Raw genomic sequence first — 22,999 nt, forward strand, 5'->3', positions numbered from 1 at the left:
ATGGTAGGCATTGCTCTTGTTGGAGCATCAAGCGAAGAGGATGATGACGACGAGGTAGCAATGGGAACGGTAAGAAACTTTCTGTATGTAATTTTGTTGCATTAAAAGTTTTCTTAGATTCTATCATCATGTAAACAGAAAGGCAGAAGTAGAAATGGAAAATTAGGAAATTCACGAAAACCATGAAAACTGGATGCCACGAAAAGGAGGTAAGCGTTTTAACACACCTGATGTCTTGGTATTCCTTACTAAAAATGGTAACGCACCCGTAACTCTATGCTCTATATCCACAAATTGTACGTTCTATGAACATTTACATTGAATAAATCTTATATTCCCTGAAGTCCAGTTGTAGGCAAGTATGTCGAATCATTCGACGCCAGTCATAACTTCCGATTTTCATGGCGGTCATCAATCAACAGATGAGATCATTGGTAACAAATCAAAAGAACCCATCCCGTCATTTCAGTCTGGATACCTCTAACGAATATTTTAAACGTTTTGTTGCTAAATAGTCCATATTATGTCTATTTTCTTCCTATTTCTCTGCACATGACAGATTACACTTTAGCTGGCTTTAAAAAACGTTAAAATACTATAATTTTCCAAATCAGTAGAGGTCTCACATCTGAGCTTCTTATCTGACTTATACTACCCAAATTTTTTTTCATCAGAATCTCCAATTATTAGACTTTTTCATTTCCGTGATGATCACTGACCACCTTTCTCCGTTCAAATCAGCGTAGAGTAAACGCGCTTCTGTCATTTCTGTTAGGCCACTCGCTATAAAGAAGAGAAGTAAATTTACGTGTCAGCTGTTACCATGCAAATATTAAGCATTCGGGAAACTCAACCAATAAAAATGAATAAAGTTTGTGGCCGGCAAGACCAAGAATGAAAAACAGATTCGATCTTAATCTTTTTAAATATTAGATTAAGCCATTAGCTTAAATCACCAAAACGGCTAAGTGAATTATACGACGATAGGCTTTTTTATGCATATTCACGACTAGTCAATACTTAAAGAAAACCACCTAATTCATACCGAATTTAAATATACACAACTAAATTCAGTTTTAGATCAACGAATGGTTTCATGTTTCTTTGCACTCTTCACCGTTTTGAGCATACATGATATGCTAGGAAATGAATTCTGCAACAGTGTCATTATCTTACAGGAGATATAAGTTACTACCCACCATACAAGACTGTCTAGAATCACTCGACACTTCGAAACCCTCACGGGATTGTTTCTTAGAGCAACACGAATGCGTAGATGGGAATCCATTGAAGGCCATCCAAATCAAGGGAGAGAATCACTGCCTAAATTTGGCTCAGTACATCCTTCTGCGCCAAGATGTCTTCCAGATTCCGTCTGTATATGAGTGTACAAATCAATGAAGGTTGACGAATCTCTTCACTGTGATCACAGAGCTGTCCCGTATGCCAAAAGAGACCCGGTTTTTATCAGTAATATTTCTAAGATATAATTATCCATTTTAGATTAGGCCTACGGATCGACAGCTTTTCATAACATATATCAATAGAAAGGCGTGATGTGAATACGTTGATAAAAGCGGAGGTAGGCTGTCCTGAAAGACTCCTCATAGATCTGCAAGATGGCATAGATAGAGGGTAATCAGTAGCACTGACTTTCTGAAAAAGAAATGATATCTAAATAAATCTTAAACAAATTCATTAATGATAAGTATCATGGTTCTTGGAATTTCGTATTTTGGCACGAGTACCATGTTTATTCGAAAAAATGTTATTACTTCAGAACAATTTACCATAGTTTCCTTGATCTGTTGATTAAAAAAAGATATCTTTTGATTTCACAACCACACTGTGTTTCATATCATTAACAATGTCTTTCCCAGAAGCGAGTTGCTAACTTTCTGACAACGAAGTCCCGATTTGTCTTATTAACGTTGTGTGCTCATTAGTGTTTCAAACTTTGCCACAAATAAGGGCTTTTTGAATAGTAACAAAAAATTGTACTTAGTATGCGAAAAGTAGGGTGTTTTATACGCTAATATATGCGATTTGTGGCACGTTGGATTAATAATAGCTGAAAATGCATTTGAAACATCATTCGATAGATTCTGAGACATGGAATTAAAATAGTAATTTCTTAGTGACAACGCCATGCCCCTGCCGTAATGGAGATGCTTATGCGGAAGATATACAGGGCTGGATCAAATGACTGACGGATAAACTAGTGCTCGAGATAAAAAGAAACAATGCTAAAATAGACAAACAGGTTACATTAACAAAATGAAAACAAAGAAAATTCAATCCACTTATCTAAATATCTTTTTTATTAATCTACATCACCCGACCACGTACTTTGTTTGGTCTTTAATTTAGGGTATCCGATAACATCATGTCATGTTTCATTATTATCTTATATTATGATAATGAGACATCATGATGATCTGCGTAGATATCAATATAATCATTAAAAAGTTTCTATACTATGTCAGAGTGGAAAATGTAGAGCATATTATTCAGTATAAGCCATGTATTCACCATTAATGTTATCCTTGTCACAATGGAGGCTCTTTAATAATTCAAACCCACCCACATGTATTTCAAAGAAAGCCTCAAATTATCAATACTTGTGTATAATACTAATTAGTTAATAAAAAGACAGTCACGAACCAACTGAACACTCACCCACCCACACACTCACACACCCACCCACACTCACTCCATGTGCCATTGTTCACTTGTATTTTACCCAGGCTTCCTCCACACACAGGAAAGTAGATGCTTATTCATACACAGAAGGTTCCCAAAACGATGATTGCTAAAGTGTTATCATTTTACAGATCTCTCTGTGCGAATCTAAAGATAGACGGGTCTAACATCGGGGCCTCAAGAATTATGTGTTAACTGTATATAATCTGTTTTGTCAGGATTAATTTCAATGAGTTGCGCATAAGCTAAATATAGACTATTCTAAACGAATATTACTTGAAAATAGATGTGTTACAGTGTATTAGCACATACCACTTACCATGCTTACTAATGCATTGCATGCATCATTCATTGTTTGTAGGACTTGATCAGTTTTAAAGAGAAAGTGACATGATTTTAAAAGTAAACTAATACTTATGCTTGTGTATATGCAGCGATTTCTCACTGAGTTTTTCTACTTTAGGAAATAAAGTGAACATGTTAATACTATTTATGATACAATAGTAAAAAAATGAAAACGCCACCAAAAAACATAATTATTATTTTTATTTCTTCAACTATTTCTTTGAGTACTATAACTGCTACCAATACTACTACTTCTACAACAACAACGGCAACGTTTGCTGCTGCTGCTGCTACTACTACAACTACTATCACTACTATACACAACTACTATACTACTAGCAGTAGGTCTTCGGTTGCTTTCTAACAATCATTTTTACCAGTTGAATTGATAGGCACCACCATTACATATTTTTCTATCAATACAGTTGATGCTGCTGCTACTATTTCTTCTTCTACTACTACTACTACTACCACTACTACTAGGAGGAATTCACACCCAAAAAATTAAATTAAAAGATAAAGAAACGAACAAGAAATAGTCCTTTGTGATAAATTAGTTTAAGTGGTAAACTCGTATTGCAAAGTAAACTGAACTACTACTACTATTAGTAGTAGTAGTAGTAGTGGTAATGGCAATGGTGGTGATGGTGGTGGTAGTAGTAATAGTGTACTGTCATTGAAACAACATTGATTATATCGTTAATACTGCTACTTTTAATATTTTTATTTATGCCGAAATGTGTGTTGTTCTTACATCTGGGTAGGAGGAATTCACACCCAAAAATTATATTAAAAGATAAAGAAACGAACGAAAAACAGTCCTTCGTGATAAATTAGTTTAGGTTTTAACAGTCATTGTAAACTCGTGTTGCAAAGTAAACTGAACACAGAAGAGAGCAACGTAAAATTCCTTTGGACTTGTAACCCAGTTTTGTAACAGATATCATCAAATCATGGGTGGAAATATGATAAATATTCTCTATCCCTTCCCAATCCAGTTAGTCATCTGTCAAAAGGATTGCTAACCCTGACACATGCCAGAAAATGATCCTTGGAATATCTATAAACTGTTAAAGGTTAAGACAAAGGCGCCACGATTCCTTTCAAAAATCCATAGAAATTAGGAGACTTTCAAAATCTAAAATTTTCTAGGCGATCCTACATTCATATAATTTTGTTTCATTAGTCCAATTAGATGTTTATCAAATCTTAAGTCCACATGCATTTTCACTCATCCTCTTTCCTGTCTAAGAAAATACAAACATTGCCATGGTAGTCTTTGATGCACCACGTAGATATCAGGGTCAGTGTAAAAAAAATAATTTATTTCATTAGGTATAAATCAAATGTTGTTTCGAAAGAAATCTGTTTAGAAAAAAAGTACATGCATTGGACTTTTCAACACTGTCCAATTCTCTAAGTTAATGATTATCTTTATCGTATTAAAAAGGAATGCATTGTAAATTTACGTTTAGTGGACCATGGATGACGTAATAAGACCAACCTTACATTTCATGAAGGAGTGATCCCTTCATATTTTCACTACTACATTACGTGATGATTAATTCACCATGTAAAACACGAAGTTCTACATGCTAGAGTCCCTATTTTCATCGCAATGTGCTGTAGATATCTATAATTACGTGCACTCAATATAGTTGTAACCTACTGGAATTCGATTGCAGATCATGATATGATATATGCATGTTTTCAACGGAAGGGCTTCGATCCTTCTCCATGTCCATCGGAAAAGGAGTATTAATTTGATGATCTTCCTGGGTTACCGAGGGTGAAAAATGACCGTCATGACATTGAATACAGATAAGACCATACATGCAGTTCACTCGTGTATGGCTGTAGTTTACTCACATAGTGACTACCTACGAGACCTCGATTTATTTCTTTAATTATTCAATCTTTTTATTAATAAGTATTAGTGATATATACAAGTCTATTTAATGCAGATGTTTCTGTTTCATGCTCCCGACAACAAAATATGAAGCAATTATCATCTTGGTGGTTTATTTTGAATTAGAAAACAATGATATGTACAGAAAAGCTGGAGGATGTGAATAGGCAATACCACGAACAATTATGAGCCTGGAGCGTCTCTGATTTCTCAATATTTTACTTACGAGACCATGGCAATAATTTCCTTTAATGGCCCTAAAGCATGAGATCAGAACTTGCTCAAAAAATGACCTTCATGTAGATCTACAGGAAGGAGAAGAGGGTAGAAAGTCGTAAGGGTACCACGCAATGCATGGATACCATTTAAAGTGGTCTCTGCCAAGAAACCTAGCCAATTACATTACCAGCTCTGTATCTGAAGAACTATGGGATAAATATAAATGTATGTTTGAATGGGATCCAAGTAATGCTATCTTGTTCAATTTAACTCATGTCTCTTCATTCATGATAATTAAGAAAAGGGAGTGGCACTTTAGCCCATCGCCATGTATCTGCATTTGTAGTGGTATTTGGATCGTTATTACATTATTTATTTTCTGAATATCCAGATTCTGTTGAACAAATTTTGAATTTTGGCAAATAAATTATCATGATATAGTAACTGATTCCAAGCTTTCCATATTGTTTAGTATTTCATTTCATTTCATTTCATTTATTTCCATTTCTGGTAAAAAAACATTCAAATACAATCAAATATTTACAAAAGAAAACATATGAATACAAATACCAAGAATATGGGGGAGCCAGCAGAGGCCATTGGCCTTTCAAAGGCTGGGCTCCAATGCCATATTGAAACATACATAATATAGAGAGAGAAGGGGGGGGGGGTACATTTATGTCTGGATTGTGATGGGTAAATTATAAAGTACTTAAGATTCCTTCATGAGATGCATTTTATACTTTCGTTTAAATGAGGCAATAGATGGGGACATTTTTATATTAACAGGTATTGCATTCCAAGTAATTACTCCAGAATATTTTACCGATTTACGTGAAGTTTGATATTTCAACAGAGGAATATACATATTATTAGCATGTCTTGTATTAAGTGTATGAACATCCTTTGTCATTTTAAACATATCATAAAAAAATTGAGGAAGCAAGTGTTTATTATACATGTCTATAAATGATCCAACTTGCAGTTCATGTATTTGAAATATAGTTAGCATATTAAATTTTCTGAAAAGAGGTCCAGATGGAGTTCTCGGATGAGAATTTGTAATTGCACGTAGTGCTCTTTTTTTGTAAAACATACAATTTATTTAGAAGAATTTTGGCACAATGCCCCCAATAATGAATATTCCATTTAGTTGAATAATTATGCTAGACTACGTCCATGTTATTCATGAAGATCTTAGATTCATTTCCAACATCGTGAATATGAAATGTTTTTTGTTTATTTTCGATTTTTAATTCATTATTAAGTTTCAACAATTTGTCTGTAACATTAGGCTTCATGAAAACCGTGAAAATAATTAGATAAGAATCTTGCATTTATACTATCTAATATTGTTCTCTCCTTCTCTCTCTGACTCTCCCTCTCTCTCATTTTTCAATTAGAATTATGGCTCTATAGGAACACTTTACATCTAAATTACGTTATTAATTCAGTTGTTCCCCTCCCTTGATCTTACGCAATTAAAGCCTTTGGTCAGTTGATGAATATAAAATCAGGATGTCACGTACAAGTATAAGTTTTCCTTGATATTCTAGAGATCCATACAGTGAAATAAAAAGGAACTATTCTTATAGGTTGAAAACCTCATTTTCGTGGAAATTGATGTCATATGCTAATGGCGTCATCAGATGATCATATGGGAGTTGGCATGCTATTGTAAATTTCCAGATGTTCTGTTGGAATTCTGTAATAATAACTAGAAATATTAAAGTCAACATTCAGATGAAATCATTATATACCATCGTGACAATAGAGAAGGGGGAGGGAATAGTGAAGCTAGTGTGAGAGGGTAATAGCAACGATTTTATTTGTAATAGTGAAAAGAAACAACGTGTATTTGTTTGACTTTGCAGATTTGCATTGAAAGAAAAAGACAGATTTCACAGATGATCTATCCTCTTCGATAAAGAATTCTATATGAATTATCGACATACCCAAGATTCATATTAGATCTAATCTCTAGGTCACTTTCTAGATATTTCACACAGGATGTTGGCCTCTCCAGAATGGTGTCAGGCTGCAAAATACCATAATTTATTAAGACTTTGGTAAATTCTCCATAACAAGCCCAAACTGACTAAAGATCTTAGCCTACTCACTACATACGGTCTTTCAAATATGTGGTCCATGTCCCTTCAGAAGCTACAAATAAGCAAATACACACTCTTGTACAGAAGATATGTACTGTCATTCGATTAAGCGAAAAAAGGCAAAATATAATATTCCTAGTTATATTTTCCCTCGATCGTTATGTAAATTTTTCCTTTTTAAAAGCTAACAGAGGAGAACCAAAGTGATGATGTCACATTCCCAAATTACGTATAAGTTAGTTAGGTTTCTGGTCTTGGATCAGCAACCATTGAAATCTGACTAGAGCTGCTTTGAAAATGATTAGATTTAGAAGCCATATTGATGATTGGCTTATGACGTCACAGGTCTGTACTCTATAGAGGTGGTAAAATGCATTATGTATGACGTATGGTTCGCCTTCATGCACTGATATAGATGCATGCACTCCCGAAATAGGAGAGGGTCTTCCATCGTCAGCTTGTGTTTAAAGGACAAGTCGACCCCAACGAAAAGCTAATTTTAGTAAAATGAGAAAAATCCAACAAGCATAACACTGAAAATTCCATCGAAATCGGATGCAAAATACAAAATTCACGACATTCAAATTTCGTTTAATTTCACACAAGAGTTATATGCACACCCAGGTCGGTATGCAAATGAGGTGACTGATGGCGTCACCCAATCACTGTTTCGTTTGTATTCTATTATATGTAATATGAAATATTCTAATTTTCTCCCCTTTGTCATGTGAAATCGAGTTTTATTCCTCCCTGAACATGTTTGATATTATGTGGTTCAGTCAAGTTTTACATTATTGTAAATTCTGTAAAAACTGAAATATTGTATAATTCAAACAATAAGAAACAAAAGAAATAGTGAGTGATGGACATCATCGACTATCTCATTTGCTTATCACTGGTTTGTGCGTATAACCGTTTTGGGAAAAACAAGAGAAACTTTAAAATATCATAACTTTCTTATTTGACATCCGATTTTAAATGGAATTTTCAGCGTTTTGCTTGTTAAATTGTTCTCTATTGATTCAAATCAACATTTTCTGGGGTGGACTTGACCTTTAATAAAAGCTAAACAGGTGAGGCCCTGCACTCGAGTTGAAAGGCATCCTATTACTAAAAATATTTTAAAAATAGATATAAAAAAATATAATATTCTCTCAACAAAAACTACTAGGGTGGTTGCACGTAGAAAAAATATGATAATTTCTGATATTTGTTTTGAAAAATCCTTAGTTGATTTATTGAACTAGACGTAAACGTTCTGTAAACGTTTTGTACATAACGTTTCTTTTGTTACGTCGACAAACGTTTTGTAAACGTCCTATAACAAACGTCCTGTAAACATCCTATACAAAACGTATAATTTGGTAACGTCACTAAAAACGTTTTTAAACGTTCTGAAAGACCTTAACTTTGACGTAAAACTTAAACGTTATATAAACGTTTTAAAACGTTCATTTAGGACGAAAATGTACAGGACCTTAAAAAAAACGTTTTGAAAACGTTCTGTGTTTGCTGGGATGTGCTTATCTCATTGCGTTTGGAATCGGAATATTTGATAAGATTCATAAGTCCGTACACTATTAAAATGCATCATATGGAACACCTTATTTTCCTAATGCTCTTTATTTTGAAATCAAAAATGGATTTATATATACATGTATATATATATATATTCAAATTGTGATTTTTTTTGGTACTGTATGGAACGCCACTAATCTTAAAGAGAATGATCAATGAACCAGTTATCTTTTGTACGGAAATGCGAATATAATGAATTACATTTGTTCTTTTTTTGATTATCAAGACTAGCAACGAAATCCGAATAAATCGTTAAATTTGGGTGCATAGTATTTGAGGTCATTAAGTCAGGAAGACAAGAAGTTTAGACAGGGGACACCCAAATCCCTGGAGTAGCAAGCTCGGAATGATTCATCGCTGGGATCAGGGGGATGGCAGGATTTGAGGTCGACAAGCAGGCCAGCGATGCAGGGGGCCATGAGCAGAAATCAAACATCGGAAGTAGACGATTTGTGTAGTTATTAAAATGTTGTTGGGACATGGAGAATAATAATGATGGGAGAAACATGAGTATTATTGAGGCAATTTGATGTTATAATTGATATGTGTTTGTTATTTCTCAAGTTGCACTAAAAGTGATAATGCAATATTGCTTTCTCAGTTATTCATGTATTATTAAATTACATAAGCTTAGGAAGATCACTGGGGAATTCAGTCACGTGTTAATCTATCCATGGACCTAGGTCCATGATCTGTCGCAGATCGTGAATTTTGGTTATTAAAAGAAAATCGGAAAATCGCTTCCTTATATGATAAAACTAATAAAAATAGTAAAATAACCAAAAAGTTCAAGCCATTGCACGACTATATTGTATTTAATCAAAGTCAGAAATTTTTCTCTTTTCATACCTTGACATATTGAAGAAAGTGCACGAATTCCATTAAACTAGAATTTAGTCTTTAAAGGGATACTCCAGACTGAGCAAAATGCTAAAAAATTGGTCAAAATCGGATAACAAATAAAAAAGGTATTGAATTTTAAACATATGCATTATTCTGGTGAAACAGTTCTAGGCATGTCTTCATGAATATTCCATGAGCAAACTGATGATGTCATATCTGTATTTTATTAAATGAAATTGGGTTTATTCCAATTTTTTCTACCAAGAACCAGGTGCATCAGTTATTTATTGCTGCAACTTATGTCATTATAATGGAGACACATCATGTACGCATGTATAAACAAAAATGAAACAATTATGATTTCATGTAATAACATCAGAAAAAAGACAGTAGGGATGTGACATCATCAGCCCACTTAATCAATATTATATAAATAAATAATTAATACTATTAAATTTTAATTTCAATAACTTCGTTATTTATTGTCCGATTTTAATGAAATTTTCAACATTTTGCTTTGTGAATTTTACTATATTTATAGTATTTATCTTCAGCCAGGAGTATTCCTTTAACCAACAAATGTGGCGACTTAACTGATGCTCATGCATTGTTTGGACATTTGATTTAAAACAGGGGAAATATCACGTGTGTCATAACATATTGCGTACAACAAGGGGCGGCGGAACGTATTTTCCTTTTTTTTTTGGAGGGGGGGGGGACGGGGCGGCAAAGCCAAAAAAAGGGCACTCAAATGTCAAAAATTGGCATTTTGACGCAAACGAATATTTTTACCATGAGATTATCAGCTGCGTTAGGTAGTTGTGTGTTTTCCAATAATCAAGTAGAGCAAAGCCTTTTTAAAGTGATTTCTGTTCGATATACATTTAGGCTTAATTCTCCGCGAGCGTTTTATTTTTAATCAAATCTGAAGTTGTGAAACCCGCTCTTTGGTCAATAATAGCGGTAATTATTAAAGGGCATCCTCGCGAAATGTTGCGAGCGCGAATCGCAAGCTGAAACATTTTTGACATTTCATTTAATAAGACATGAACATTAAACATTCCAAGCAGTTTTTATTCTCATGAAAAAGTTGTTTATCTAACTAAAGAATTGACGCGAGCGCGAAGCGCGAGCTAAAATGTTCAATCTACTGCATTTAGTCACTGATTAATAGGATACATATCTCACTGATCGAATAATGCGAGCGCGAAGCGCGAGCTGAAAATGTGTGATAATCCAACCTGAAAACTGAAAAGACATTTTAAGCACTTTTTGTAACCACGAACAAGATGAGCATCTTATTATAAAAAAAATGGATGCGAGCGTAAACGCGAGCAAAAATGTAAAATATTCCAACCTAAAAATTTGACATTCTAATCATTTGTTGTAACAAAGAACAAAATGAGTATCTTACCAAACAATTCGCGATCGCCAAAAGTTTTTTTAATTTTCTAACGTAAAAAGTGTTATGTTTTTCTTCCAAAACGGTATTTCATTATGACAAATGGCACATTTCATTTTTTATAAAGGTCACTTTCCATTTTGAAAAAAAGGCATTTTCCCCTGCGAGGATTTTTTTTTTTGGGGGGGGCAAGTGCCTCCCCCTGCCCCCCCCCCCCCCCCGGTTCCGCCGCCCCTGCGTACAACATTTGAATGACATATTCTACCTGACAAAATGGATTGTGAACATAGAGGTTGATTCAAAGTCATCCAAAAAGTTTGGCACCTGTATGAGTACTTCTCTGGTAATCCGTAGCACTTAGTCATAGGGGGCGAGTATTTCAAATTGATATGAATATGACAATGGTGTCTTGTAGTCTTTTTTATACGATTCGTCTCCCTAGGCTTACTCATCGTGAGGGAGGACCGTACTATGATATATCATCATTCAGAATCTAAAACTATGATGAAGAATGAAACATGGATAGTGATTAATGATCATGGAAAATACGACACCTGCTCTGATGAATACCCTATCACCATGACCACGTAGCCATCAGATTAAACATTTTAAATGGCTGACGAACTGTCATGAGTAGCTCTATTGTCTTTATTTTGTTCTACGTTTTTATCACAATTAACCGTTCTCCTCCAAAGATTCCGCTTATCCTTGAACCTTCATTTAAAACGATATACAGTAGCTCTTATCATGACCAAATCAAATATGAGAGATATGAGAGATGATTTGTTATAAAGAAATTGAAATTGATTCTTAGGAAAGATTCGTTCATGATAACTTAATTGCATTATTTCATTTTATCATAAGAACCATTATGCCCATCAACTATATTAGCATCACTGGTAATGAAGCATCCATTTGAGTCAGAAAGGTATTCAGATATATATTTTGGTAATTTTTGGTAGTTATTGTTTTTTTTTTTTTTTTTTTTTTTTTTGGGGGGGGGGCTTCACGGTAGGACCTGACAACAGATGAAATCACTTGTTAAACTTATAATCGGGAATCTAAGTATTAGGTGATATAATTGACCCTGTCAGTATAAAAAAAGTTCACAATTCTAATTTAATCTTTATTTGAATTTTATAACATTCACATTATCATAGAAATTTATTTCTTATATGTCATGGAAATAGAATATTTGAAACTCATGTGCTGAATAAGATATTTTATTTTCTAAATTCATTTAGAATGAAAACGTCTGCAACAAAAAAACAGTTTTAGGTAAAAGGCAACAATAATTGGCTTTGTCAAAAATTACAATTTATATTTCGACCATGGATAATTTTCTACTCTAAAGTGCCGATGGCACACAAAAAAGATTAGAATACTTTCAAATTTCAACAAAAATATATCAAAGAAAAAAACAAACAATTTCTTCCTGAAAATGCAAATGGATTTATGAAATGACACAAAATAATATAACATGAGGTCATCTTTGTATTAAGCAGGTTTATTTAAGTACAATCACATTCTCTAGATAAAATCTGGTGCCCCAACAGCTCAGTCTTTTCAAACGTTTTTGACATACTGTCATCGAGCTCAATCAGAGGCTGTCTACACAGTCTCTAGAAACCTCTGACGAAATGGTCAAAATATTTCTTTTAATATTCCCAGTAATTCTTTGTCATTTTCCTATAGGCCGTCACCAAGGCCATTGTCATAAGAGCTTTGAAACCGCATGATGAGATATCAAAATCATAGAATATTCAAATCCACGGTAATCTGAACTAGGTGTTGTTTCACCTTGTTTGAAAATATTAACTCCTACAACTCGTTAATCACTATTTGTCAAAGAAGATGTCCGTCTCATGTTTAAGGGGCCGCATGCTGACGCGAGGATAAGGGCATGTCAAAATGTACTATTTCTTAAAAGCCATTCGTTCATCATGAATGATTGTAATTAATAAGAGGATCACCTCTGGTGATCTTCTGGTGCCTGGTAACATGGGTGAGGTAGATTACTGCATTACGTGATGAAATTACCGTTTTTTTAAGTGAGAGCATAAAACTCTCACGTATTTATCTCAGTATAAATACAAATATACAAGTAAGAATACGTTCGTAAAAGTGATCCATAGCAATCATCGCAATACCAAATGAATACTAAGGATTAAAAGAATGGACAGAAAAGGGGTCCAAAAGAGTTGGAATAAAAACAAAAGAGTTTAATTTACAGGCGCACACAAATCACTTTCGAACTATTTGACCAAATGAGCTACTATTCCTCTCAATATCCAGATGCAGTCGCAATAATGGATAAAATAAAAATTGTTAGAGCTCTGACATCGAGAGGCAGCCTCTGTCAGAGGGATGAGAACTTACTTTTTGTTCAGTTGAAGGAAAGGGATGTCACGAGAAAGGATGAAGGTGCGGGTGTGGTGTCCCTTGACTGATTAAAAATATTCTGATCAAATCACTGAATTTTCTATCCCCTGAATTGATAACGAAAGTCAGTCTTCATGGGCTACGGTCTACTTGGTCTATCGGTTGTTCAGAACGAGTTTTTTTGATCAGCAGATTTTCAATTGGTTTACTGTTATCTCGTCCGCTCATCTGATCAGTGCACTTTCCTTCATACATGCCCTGACGCTCATTTATATAAAAAAAAAAATAAATAAAAATAAAATATGTTTCAAGCGCAGATCGAGCCTCATGAAGAAAACAAAATACATAATCGATTCGTTTAAGTAAACATAGCTTGGAATAAAGCATTCATAATTTTGTTTTGAGTATAGTAACAAGAATTTGAAAAACAATGTTACATTGATTGACATGTTACTTTTTTCGACTTCACCATTCATGTAATTGAACTTTAGAAGAACTTATTTTAGTTTTCCCGTGATGTATACTGTCAGGAAATCAAGCTTACAAATAAGATTTGATGATATGACGCAATTGATGACGTCATCCTCACTGTACTTAATATTTACAATAAATGTCTTAAACTTTACAACCCGCTCCATACCAATAGTTTAATTTTGCGTTTTTATGTAAATCTCATAGATTTCATGAAAAGTTATATTTCACTATATGCAGTATCCATCATTATTGCGTTCATGGCTGACATCGTGTATGTCATTATCAAAATAGATGTTAGTATTGTTCTTGTTTTTGCTGTTAATATATTATTATTATTATTATTACTTTATAAATAATCCGCTGCATATCATTAAAATTTGTCTTCATATTCTTAATGCATACAGGTAGAGCATCTGTGTATGCCAATCTCATCATCAGACAGGGCACAATCAACATGTCCCACAAGTTGGGTGCTACTCAAAATAACGAATGATAGTTAATAAAGGCATTTTTGGCAGTAGAGTACGTGGATTAGCTCAAAATATACATCCTGCTCTCTCTGTACTTCTCCTGACATCATCAATCACAGGAAATAAACGTGTTTGAGTATATCTATGTCTCGATGCACCTGATAATTAAAGAACTAGACTTATCTTTGTATACCTAAAACATAATGAAATCTGCATAGCGAACGTGGATTAACCCCTTGAGTACAGAAAAGATTTTTCGTTTCTTGCTGATCATCTTCCGATGAATTAGCCCATTTAGCTGCTCCTGACCCAATAGATTTACTCACTGTATTACGCATCCCTTTCTCAAGAACAGCGCAAACGAGGCCGCATGCATTCAATATTGTGTTACAGGATGCTAATAATAGACAAAGTTGTCATGTTAGAGAATGAAAGAATAATTGTAATTCTTTTGATTGACCTATTACTCAAAGTGTCTTTTGAAAGAATTCCAAATTTTGCAGCTGCTTGAATGCATCTCCTTCTTAACATCCTCGCTCAAGTTATTTTTATGTTAAAACAGGGCGATTTGGCACAAACTCTGCGGTATTTAACAGGATGATTACGAAAAGAGGCCGAGGCTGAGGGGGGGGGGGGCGACAGTGCATTTCAATTAATAATGTGTATTAAATAAATATCTTTGTGCCTTTTCAAGAGCCCATATTCATTGGTAATGAACGTCGCCTGTTTTAATAGCCTAGGAACATTGCAAAACAACAAGGAAAGACGAAAAAACAAACGTGAAAAAATAATATTGGCGTAGATTTTTCTATGTAAATTTTGAATAATGAAGACATTGATCAGTATTTAGTAAATCTTTTATGCACTTTTTAGGAAACAGTGGCATATCCAGAATTTATCAAAGAGGATGGTGGAAGCAGAAAATAATTGTTCTATTTGCAGGCATTTCATTTTCCTGACAAACTAGAAAGATTCTCATCGGTAAGAAGTAACACAGCTATCCCCAAGACATAACAAGAAAGTTATCACAACAAAAATGGTCATTACTTTCTATCCAAAACAATAAATATCAGGCAAAAATGTTTCTTCTCATCTTCTCATATTGGCGGATCATCTAGAAGGGAGTTCACCCAAGTGAATCTATTGAATTGGTTCTGCTTGGAAAATCTGATTGAATTAGTTCTTAAATTTATTTATTTATTCATTTATTTGTTTTTTTTTACTTATTTATTTATATATTTATTTACTTGTTTATTTATTCATGCATGTTCACAATGTCACAATATGATTACAATGTATGGGATTTCGAGTAAAACATGTAATATTAAAGGTAGTACAAAATTATCTAACTGTGCTGCGTCAAAGATATCAGCTTCCAGTCTTGTTTTCGAGTATATATTTATTATACATACGATATCTCCAAACATCGTGTTATCGATTTTTAAGTGTTAAAACTGTAGATTTTGTACCAAAGAAATAAAAAACAATAATAATGATTTTAAACATCATTCTTGTTCAAGATCACGTACACTGTTTAAGGCTCATCATATCGTTTTTTCCCCAAGAAACTAACCAGTATCCCCATCAGCAACACATGTTTCTATCATGATATAGTAATCTAATCATCTACACTTCCTTGATGTGCATCTTAAAATATGTAGCACACTTAAGTAATAATGTATTTTTGTCCCATGCACATGTCAACCTAACACTTAAACAGTATTCACCATCTAATTTAGGAAGTAGTCTGTAAAAAGAGTAATAACAGTTGCATAAACTTGATGTTTGAAACGGAAGTATCTTGATAAATATTATTAGGGTAGGCCCTATTAGTATGGGGTGTTTTTGAGTTACTATTGTTGTCGCCTCCTTATAAACCCATTTTTCAAGGAACTTATTTACACCATGCAATCATGAACATTAATGGTTTTATTCTTTAAATTTGTTTTTGCAGATGTTTTTAGAATCTTATGGTTACATGAAGAAACACGATCCGAACCATTTAGTCACAAGGGAAGAGTTACGTCCTTATGTCGCTAGGATGCAGTCCTTCTACAAAATTCCCGTCACATCGGAGCTCGATACCGGAACGATAGCGGCCATGAAACGACCACGATGCGGGGTTAGTGACATCAGAACGACCGAAACCGAATTGAATGGAGAGCCTGGGACTCTGTACAGCGGTAACTCCAAATACAGCCTGTTCGTCAATGCAAAGAGGAAGAAAAGATTTGTTTTATCGGGAGCAAGCTGGGGAAGAACTACCATCACATTCACGTAAGAATTTGAATTCATTGCTCTGACGTCATCCATGATGTCATTGTTGGTCCCATAATGTATAGCGACGAGTGGTGGGCACGTGCACACACTCTAAAAAAGATTGAGTAAAAATTTACCCAATATTGGGTAGAAATGGAACAATCATGTTTGTTGCGTATTTTTCCCTCATATGTGGTAAAATGCAAGTTAAATGGGTAAATTTCAACGCAACATTACCTAAAATTTACAAAGTATTTGGTAACGTTTTACCCTGGAAGCATACATGTTCCCATTTTATCCAACATTTGGTAAACTTTTTTTAGAATGCAGGCTCGGTCTTACTCGTAGTCATGAGGGGAGGGAGAATTGTTAACGTTTATGACATATTCAGAACCTGTTAAGAATAATTATAATAATATGGTCCATTTATAAAGCGCAGCCATACTCTACTGAGCTTGATACTTGGTATCATAATTATTACCCCGGCTGTACTGTAGCTGTGCCGCCATAGGCGCTAAAGCATTCAAGAAACAAATCCTACCGGGTACCCACTCACCTCACCTGGGTCGAGTGCAGCACAATGGGGGTAAATTTCTTGCTGAAGGAAAACACGCCATGGCTGGGATTCGAACCCGCGTCCCGCTGATTGAAAGACGAGAATCGTAACTAGTAGACCACGACCATGACATGCATAAGGCACTCTACAAAATCGACTATTTGCTTGTTCTGATCAAAATTATGCACATGAAAAAAAATCGGTATCACAACGTTTTCTTATTTACATTGGTAATGAAGGATATTTATTGTTTTCCACTCGTTTTTAAACTGTTCTTTCGATGGTCTGCGACACCGTTCTGATCATAAACAGCATAAAATTAATTGATTTTAAGTATCAAAAGTTAAAATAATGTTACAGTTATGAAATTAGACAGAAACAAAATTTGCATTGCATGGATTTATACTTTAAATCACATTTCGAAAACGAGTACCCGAGCGTCGCAAATTTGTTCTAAAAAATTGCGCGAGATGTGAAAGATGAATTTGTGGTGTAAAAGTAGGCCTTTTTGACGAAAGCAATAGTTGTTTACATGAAACGACACGGCGCTAACGTTGTACGTTAGGAGGGAGGGTGCTTTCAGCTCCGCCCCCTCATTTTAATTGATGTGTGAGCAGACATGTTATTCTTTTCACAACAACACCAACAAGAACACTGAGTCAATGGAACAAAGTTATGTTTTTAAACATATTAACAAAATATCATTGATTGTAAAATGCGCATTAAAACAAAGGCATCATAACCGATTTCGCATTCACACCAGCGATATCGATCACTGTTTTAGTGTTAGCCGTAAAAGGGTCAGGTGTTTGTAGAGCAAAGGGCGATCAAAACAGCAGAAAAGTCTACTTTACATACAATATTTCTTCGTGAAAGTTGGCACAAATACAAAAGTGAGGCACCAAAATAGAACTAAATGAAAACTTTGTTCCCCGTAAAGGATGTCGGTTTCCATGCCAACAGGAGGTGTCAAAAGAACAAAAGATTCCAAAAGGGGTTTTTATTTACACAAATTCCACATAATTTTCTCTGATTTATTTTTAAAACTTCATATCTGACACAGTTCCATAGCTCTCACGCTATCCTTTTCCCCAAATGCAGAAAAAAAATCTTACAGGCCTGATTTTTGTAGGAATTGGAGTTCACTTTCAAAACTTTGGTAGTCTGATTTTTTTTTTTCATTCGTTTACGCCATCTGCAATCAGATAGGTCTGTATTGCGTTAAAGACGAGCAAATATCATCTTCATAATTTTGACCATTACCATGATAAAGCATTACAAACCCCTTAAAAATAAGGTTGTTTCTTACACCACATCAAAATTTCAAACCCAAATGGGTTGATTTCATTTCATCCATGCCACGTGGCATTTTAGTTATAAAGGAACAAAATATCACCCCCTTGAATTTTCGCCCATGTCGTAGAATAATCGAACCTTTCCTTCACGAAGTTATAAAAATAACTCCTATTCCTCATGCAAGTCGTTCATGAACTTTCTGGTCTGCTTGTAATGTGAAGGGCACAGGATATGATACCGTCTAGGAACAGTTCCCCCAGCTCTGGTTAAAAATATCAGCACTTATTCATTAAAGGTGCTTTAAGCATGTTATGAATAAAACGAATTGAATCCATTCATTTATTTATTTATTTCAACGTCAATTTGTTTTTCCATTTTATAGTATCTAATCATATTTCTTCCCATTTCGTTCATTTTTAATTTTTATTATATTATATTTTCTTCATTTGATTTGAACCTTGTGAATCTTGCCTTTTTCATCATTTTGTCATATCATCTCCTTAATAATCTTTTTCATTACATAATCATTTTCAATCACTTGTTTTGAGACCTAGCCTTAATCTATAACATTAGATTTTTCAACACGATGCCTGCCTTATTCGCTCGATATGACATCCCGGACACGAAATTTAGCTAATCCCGCTAATGTTTATTACAAGAAAAGGATATCTCCATCAATCGGATAGTCATCTTGAAAAATAGAAGATACGACATCTGAATATTATGAAATCAAAGACAACAAATAATCATATATGGAATAACATACAAATACATGTTGTCCCTCCCCTTCTTTCATGAGAGAAATATGTTCCCCTTCAAGTGAAACCCCTTTTGAACTTCATCAGGGACCTTTACTAGAAATAAATATCAGGATTTGATCCAGGGAGGGTGCTTATGACATGTTTGTTTTACAAAGAAATAAACCACATGCCCCTCTTCCCAACTATCGGGTTCTCCTGTACCCCCGCCGGGCCTCTCAACTTCATAAATGCATTTATACTCAGTGATTAAGAAGGACTTAAATTGTTCAAGGAAAGGGGCTGATATCTGTTAATCCAAATTAATGAAGGTAGTGGATGTGATCGGTTCAAATAGTTCTTTGTGGAATAGATGGAAACTTACATGAACCTTGAACGTGTTTTTGTGTGAGAGGGTGTGGATGGGTGTGTGTGTGTGTGTCTGTATGTTCTGCATGAGCCAGGTTTTCTTAAAAAGGTCAAGCAGTCAATCACAATTTAGAGAATACATGGAATACAAATGACCAACTTCAAGTATTATTCATTTCAATAATACACATTATATGTGTATCATTTAATGTAATCCTATTCCAAGATTTAAAAAAACAGCAACAAATGCAAACAGCAGAATACTTTTTAAAACAAAATATATGCACACAGTCTCCGCATTATTGACTACGAGCCTTTAACTGAGCAATGAAGGGAAGGTTCTAATGGCACTCTCGAGGAATTTCGATTTTATACAGCAGGATATGGGAGGGGGTTATCTCATCCCCCTTCGAGGGACTAAATATATCACAAAATGTTTCTTGTTTGTAGTGTTTTTAAGGTGAACACATGATAACCAATAATGCGTATAGCATATCCAATTATTTGAATGTAAGGAAAAGAGCACTGTTGATCAAATATCTTGCATATACATGTGATTTAAGGGGAAGTCCATCCTGACGAAAAGTTTGTTGTAAAAAATACTAGAAAAAATTATTTCAAAAAATATTGGCGACGGTTAGAGGAAAATCCATCAAAGATTAAGAAAGTTATTAGAATTTTAATTTGTTGGTTTGTGACGCCATAATTATACGAGCTGCTGCTCCATATGGTATGTAATACAATTAGCATCAATTTCAAGCCATTGATATTTAGTGATGACTGGAAATAAGTATATAGAATGTAGATTTTCAATAGGGCATTCTGATGAACGATTGCTGTTTTGACCACAACTTAGCTTAGGCTAATGTATGCCCTATATTGGGAGTATAAAATCGACCTATCACGAAAGATGACCCAGGCTGAACGTCTTAACTATCATGACTATGTGATTGGTGAGATTGACGTTCATTCCGTCAATCAAAATGTCATATCTGGTATCAGTGATGTCTCTGAAATCAATGAAAATAATGTCAGAAAATCATTCACTGAGAATGCACCCTCTCGAGTCTGTCGGCAAGCAGCACTGATGAAAAAAATATTCGTGCGAGTCGCACCGGTATCCAAATAACAAACAAACAAAGAAATACGCAAGCCAACAAGTAGACAAACGACAAGCCAATAAACCAACAAGCAAGCAAACAGACAGACAAAATTAAGCCAATATACAAAACGTTTACCAAGGGCACATGTTAGTACTTGAAATCATGGATTCCGATATTCATCTGATGGTTTTTTTCAGCATAATGTTTTTTCTGATAGCATTTTGGTCTGAGTAGTGATTTGGCAATGGCTTATGAATGATCCGTTGAATTGAAGCCACAAAAAAGAACCTCAACCTTAAGGGGCCAATGCAGAACAATAGCGGGATGAAAATAGATCATGACGACGAAAAATTAAACTCAACATGTGTTTTGTTTGATGGTTGCTCCATTCTTCTCTGGATTTATTGGCCACTCAGCCAAGTTGCTATGGAAACCAGGAAGGGTACAAGAAATGAAAATCGGCGTAAAAACCGGTCTTCTTTGGCTCTCTAACAATTCCCCGGCTTGTCCCGGTGAAATGATTCGTGCACTGAATGTATGTATCTTTAACCTTATGTACAAGACGTCTAATATGATTATGTTCACTTCTAATTACCATAAAATAATTTGTGTGTGGACTTCACTGGGGTAATGTATAGGGGAATAGCCCTATGTGCTATAATTCCATGCACTTGAAATATGTTGCTGCTTTAATGTATATTTTCCACGATTGACGATGTTGTTCTATGTACTTTTGCTGTTTGCCATCTTGCTGTAAAGCTTCTTAAAAACTAGTTAAATGTTTTTAATTGTCTTTTTGCCTATCATTTTTTTTAGATTTTCGGATTATCAGTTTTTCATGGTGTAGTTTTATTTCTTTGTTTTTTTTAAATTTTTTTTAGAGAAAGAGGGGTGTTAACTAAAGATGGTTTATACTTACCCAATCACTGCCTCACTCTTATTCATTGTAGGTTATATCTCACTATTCTAATCCAATCAAATTCTCTTTCTCATTCATATAGATTTGATAACTACACACCCGACCTTCCAATGGGACTTGTACGGAGGGAGGTTCTAAGAGGACTCAAAGTGTGGAGTGACGTCACACCATTAAAGGTATAACTATGAGCTATCAGTAGCAATCAGTCCTGGTAGCAATGGATACATTAGTGCAAGATGCAATACTTGTTGGTTTTCAGTCGTAGAAGAATTTCACAAGAATTGTGTAGTATCATGTATCAATGATATGCACTTGATAAGAGTAATCTTGAAGATTTTCCCTGCTATCATCTAGTCTAATATTAATCTTAATGAATAGAGTAGCATATATATATATATATATATATATGTATATATATATATATATATATATATATATATATCGTTTTTTAAATGATACATTCGGAGATCGTGTTTTTTTTGTGTAAAGAGAACTTCATGCAACGTTTATACATAAACGGACGGGGAGGTTCAGCCCCCACCACTTTTTTTGTAACCGTGTGCAAAAACGTAAAAATGACCATCTGATTGTAATTTTTGTCCCTGTTCATGACCTTTGATATTTTTGTTAATTGATCTTGGCAGTTTCGAGAGCTCCGTTATGGTCAAGGTGAGCCGGACATCCATATTCTGTTCGCCACACAGGAACACAATGACGAATACCCTTTCGATGGCAAGGGAGGAACACTCGCACACGCCTTCTATCCTGGTCCTGGTCTTGGCGGTGATGCACATTTCGATGAGGATGAAAGATTTACTGCAGGAACACCAGATGGTATACTGAATGCACTTGTATTCTATTGAAATAAACTTTGTTAAATTGAATTTGAATACAAACTGTACTGAGCTGAATCATGTGTTCTTAATCATGTTTATGCTATAAAGAATCCGACTCTAAACCGGTGGATGGTATGCCAAGTTGGAAACCATAATAGACTTGATCGGTCTGGAGTCAGTTTCGTCCGTGTTTGTGTGGGTGAGGGTGTGTGTGTGTGTGTGTGACTGTGTCATACTACGTTATATGGAATTTTCGAATTGGTGTGGACTGGTCTAGGAAAGCACGCGACTGGCCAATCAGAGGCGAACAGATTAACTGTTCATCAGAACTTGGTTGTACCATTCGAAATGAACAATAACCAAATAAAAAAATGAAAATCATGATGGGCTGGTACTTGCACAGGACAGAACTGAACTGCACTGAAGTGATCCATTCAAATTGAACTGCCTGCAATCTGCACTGAACTGAATTGAACGATGTAAAATGA

The 22,999-nt window shown here is 34.7% G+C and overlaps 1 protein-coding gene across 1 annotated transcript in view; it reads left to right on the plus strand.

Moving 5' to 3' along the window:
• LOC129253599 (matrix metalloproteinase-24-like) overlaps window positions 1-22,999 on the plus strand; it is a 31,033-nt gene continuing 8,034 nt past the window's right edge. The window contains exons 1-4 of the mRNA XM_054892027.2: window positions 1-69; window positions 16,391-16,713; window positions 21,758-21,851; window positions 22,320-22,509. Coding sequence (XP_054748002.2) covers window positions 1-69; window positions 16,391-16,713; window positions 21,758-21,851; window positions 22,320-22,509 — 676 coding nt within the window. The remainder of the gene's footprint in view (window positions 70-16,390; window positions 16,714-21,757; window positions 21,852-22,319; window positions 22,510-22,999) is intronic.

Source organism: Lytechinus pictus, chromosome 2 (genome assembly GCF_037042905.1).
Source record: "Lytechinus pictus isolate F3 Inbred chromosome 2, Lp3.0, whole genome shotgun sequence".
NCBI classification, from domain to species: Eukaryota; Metazoa; Echinodermata; class Echinoidea; order Temnopleuroida; family Toxopneustidae; genus Lytechinus; species Lytechinus pictus.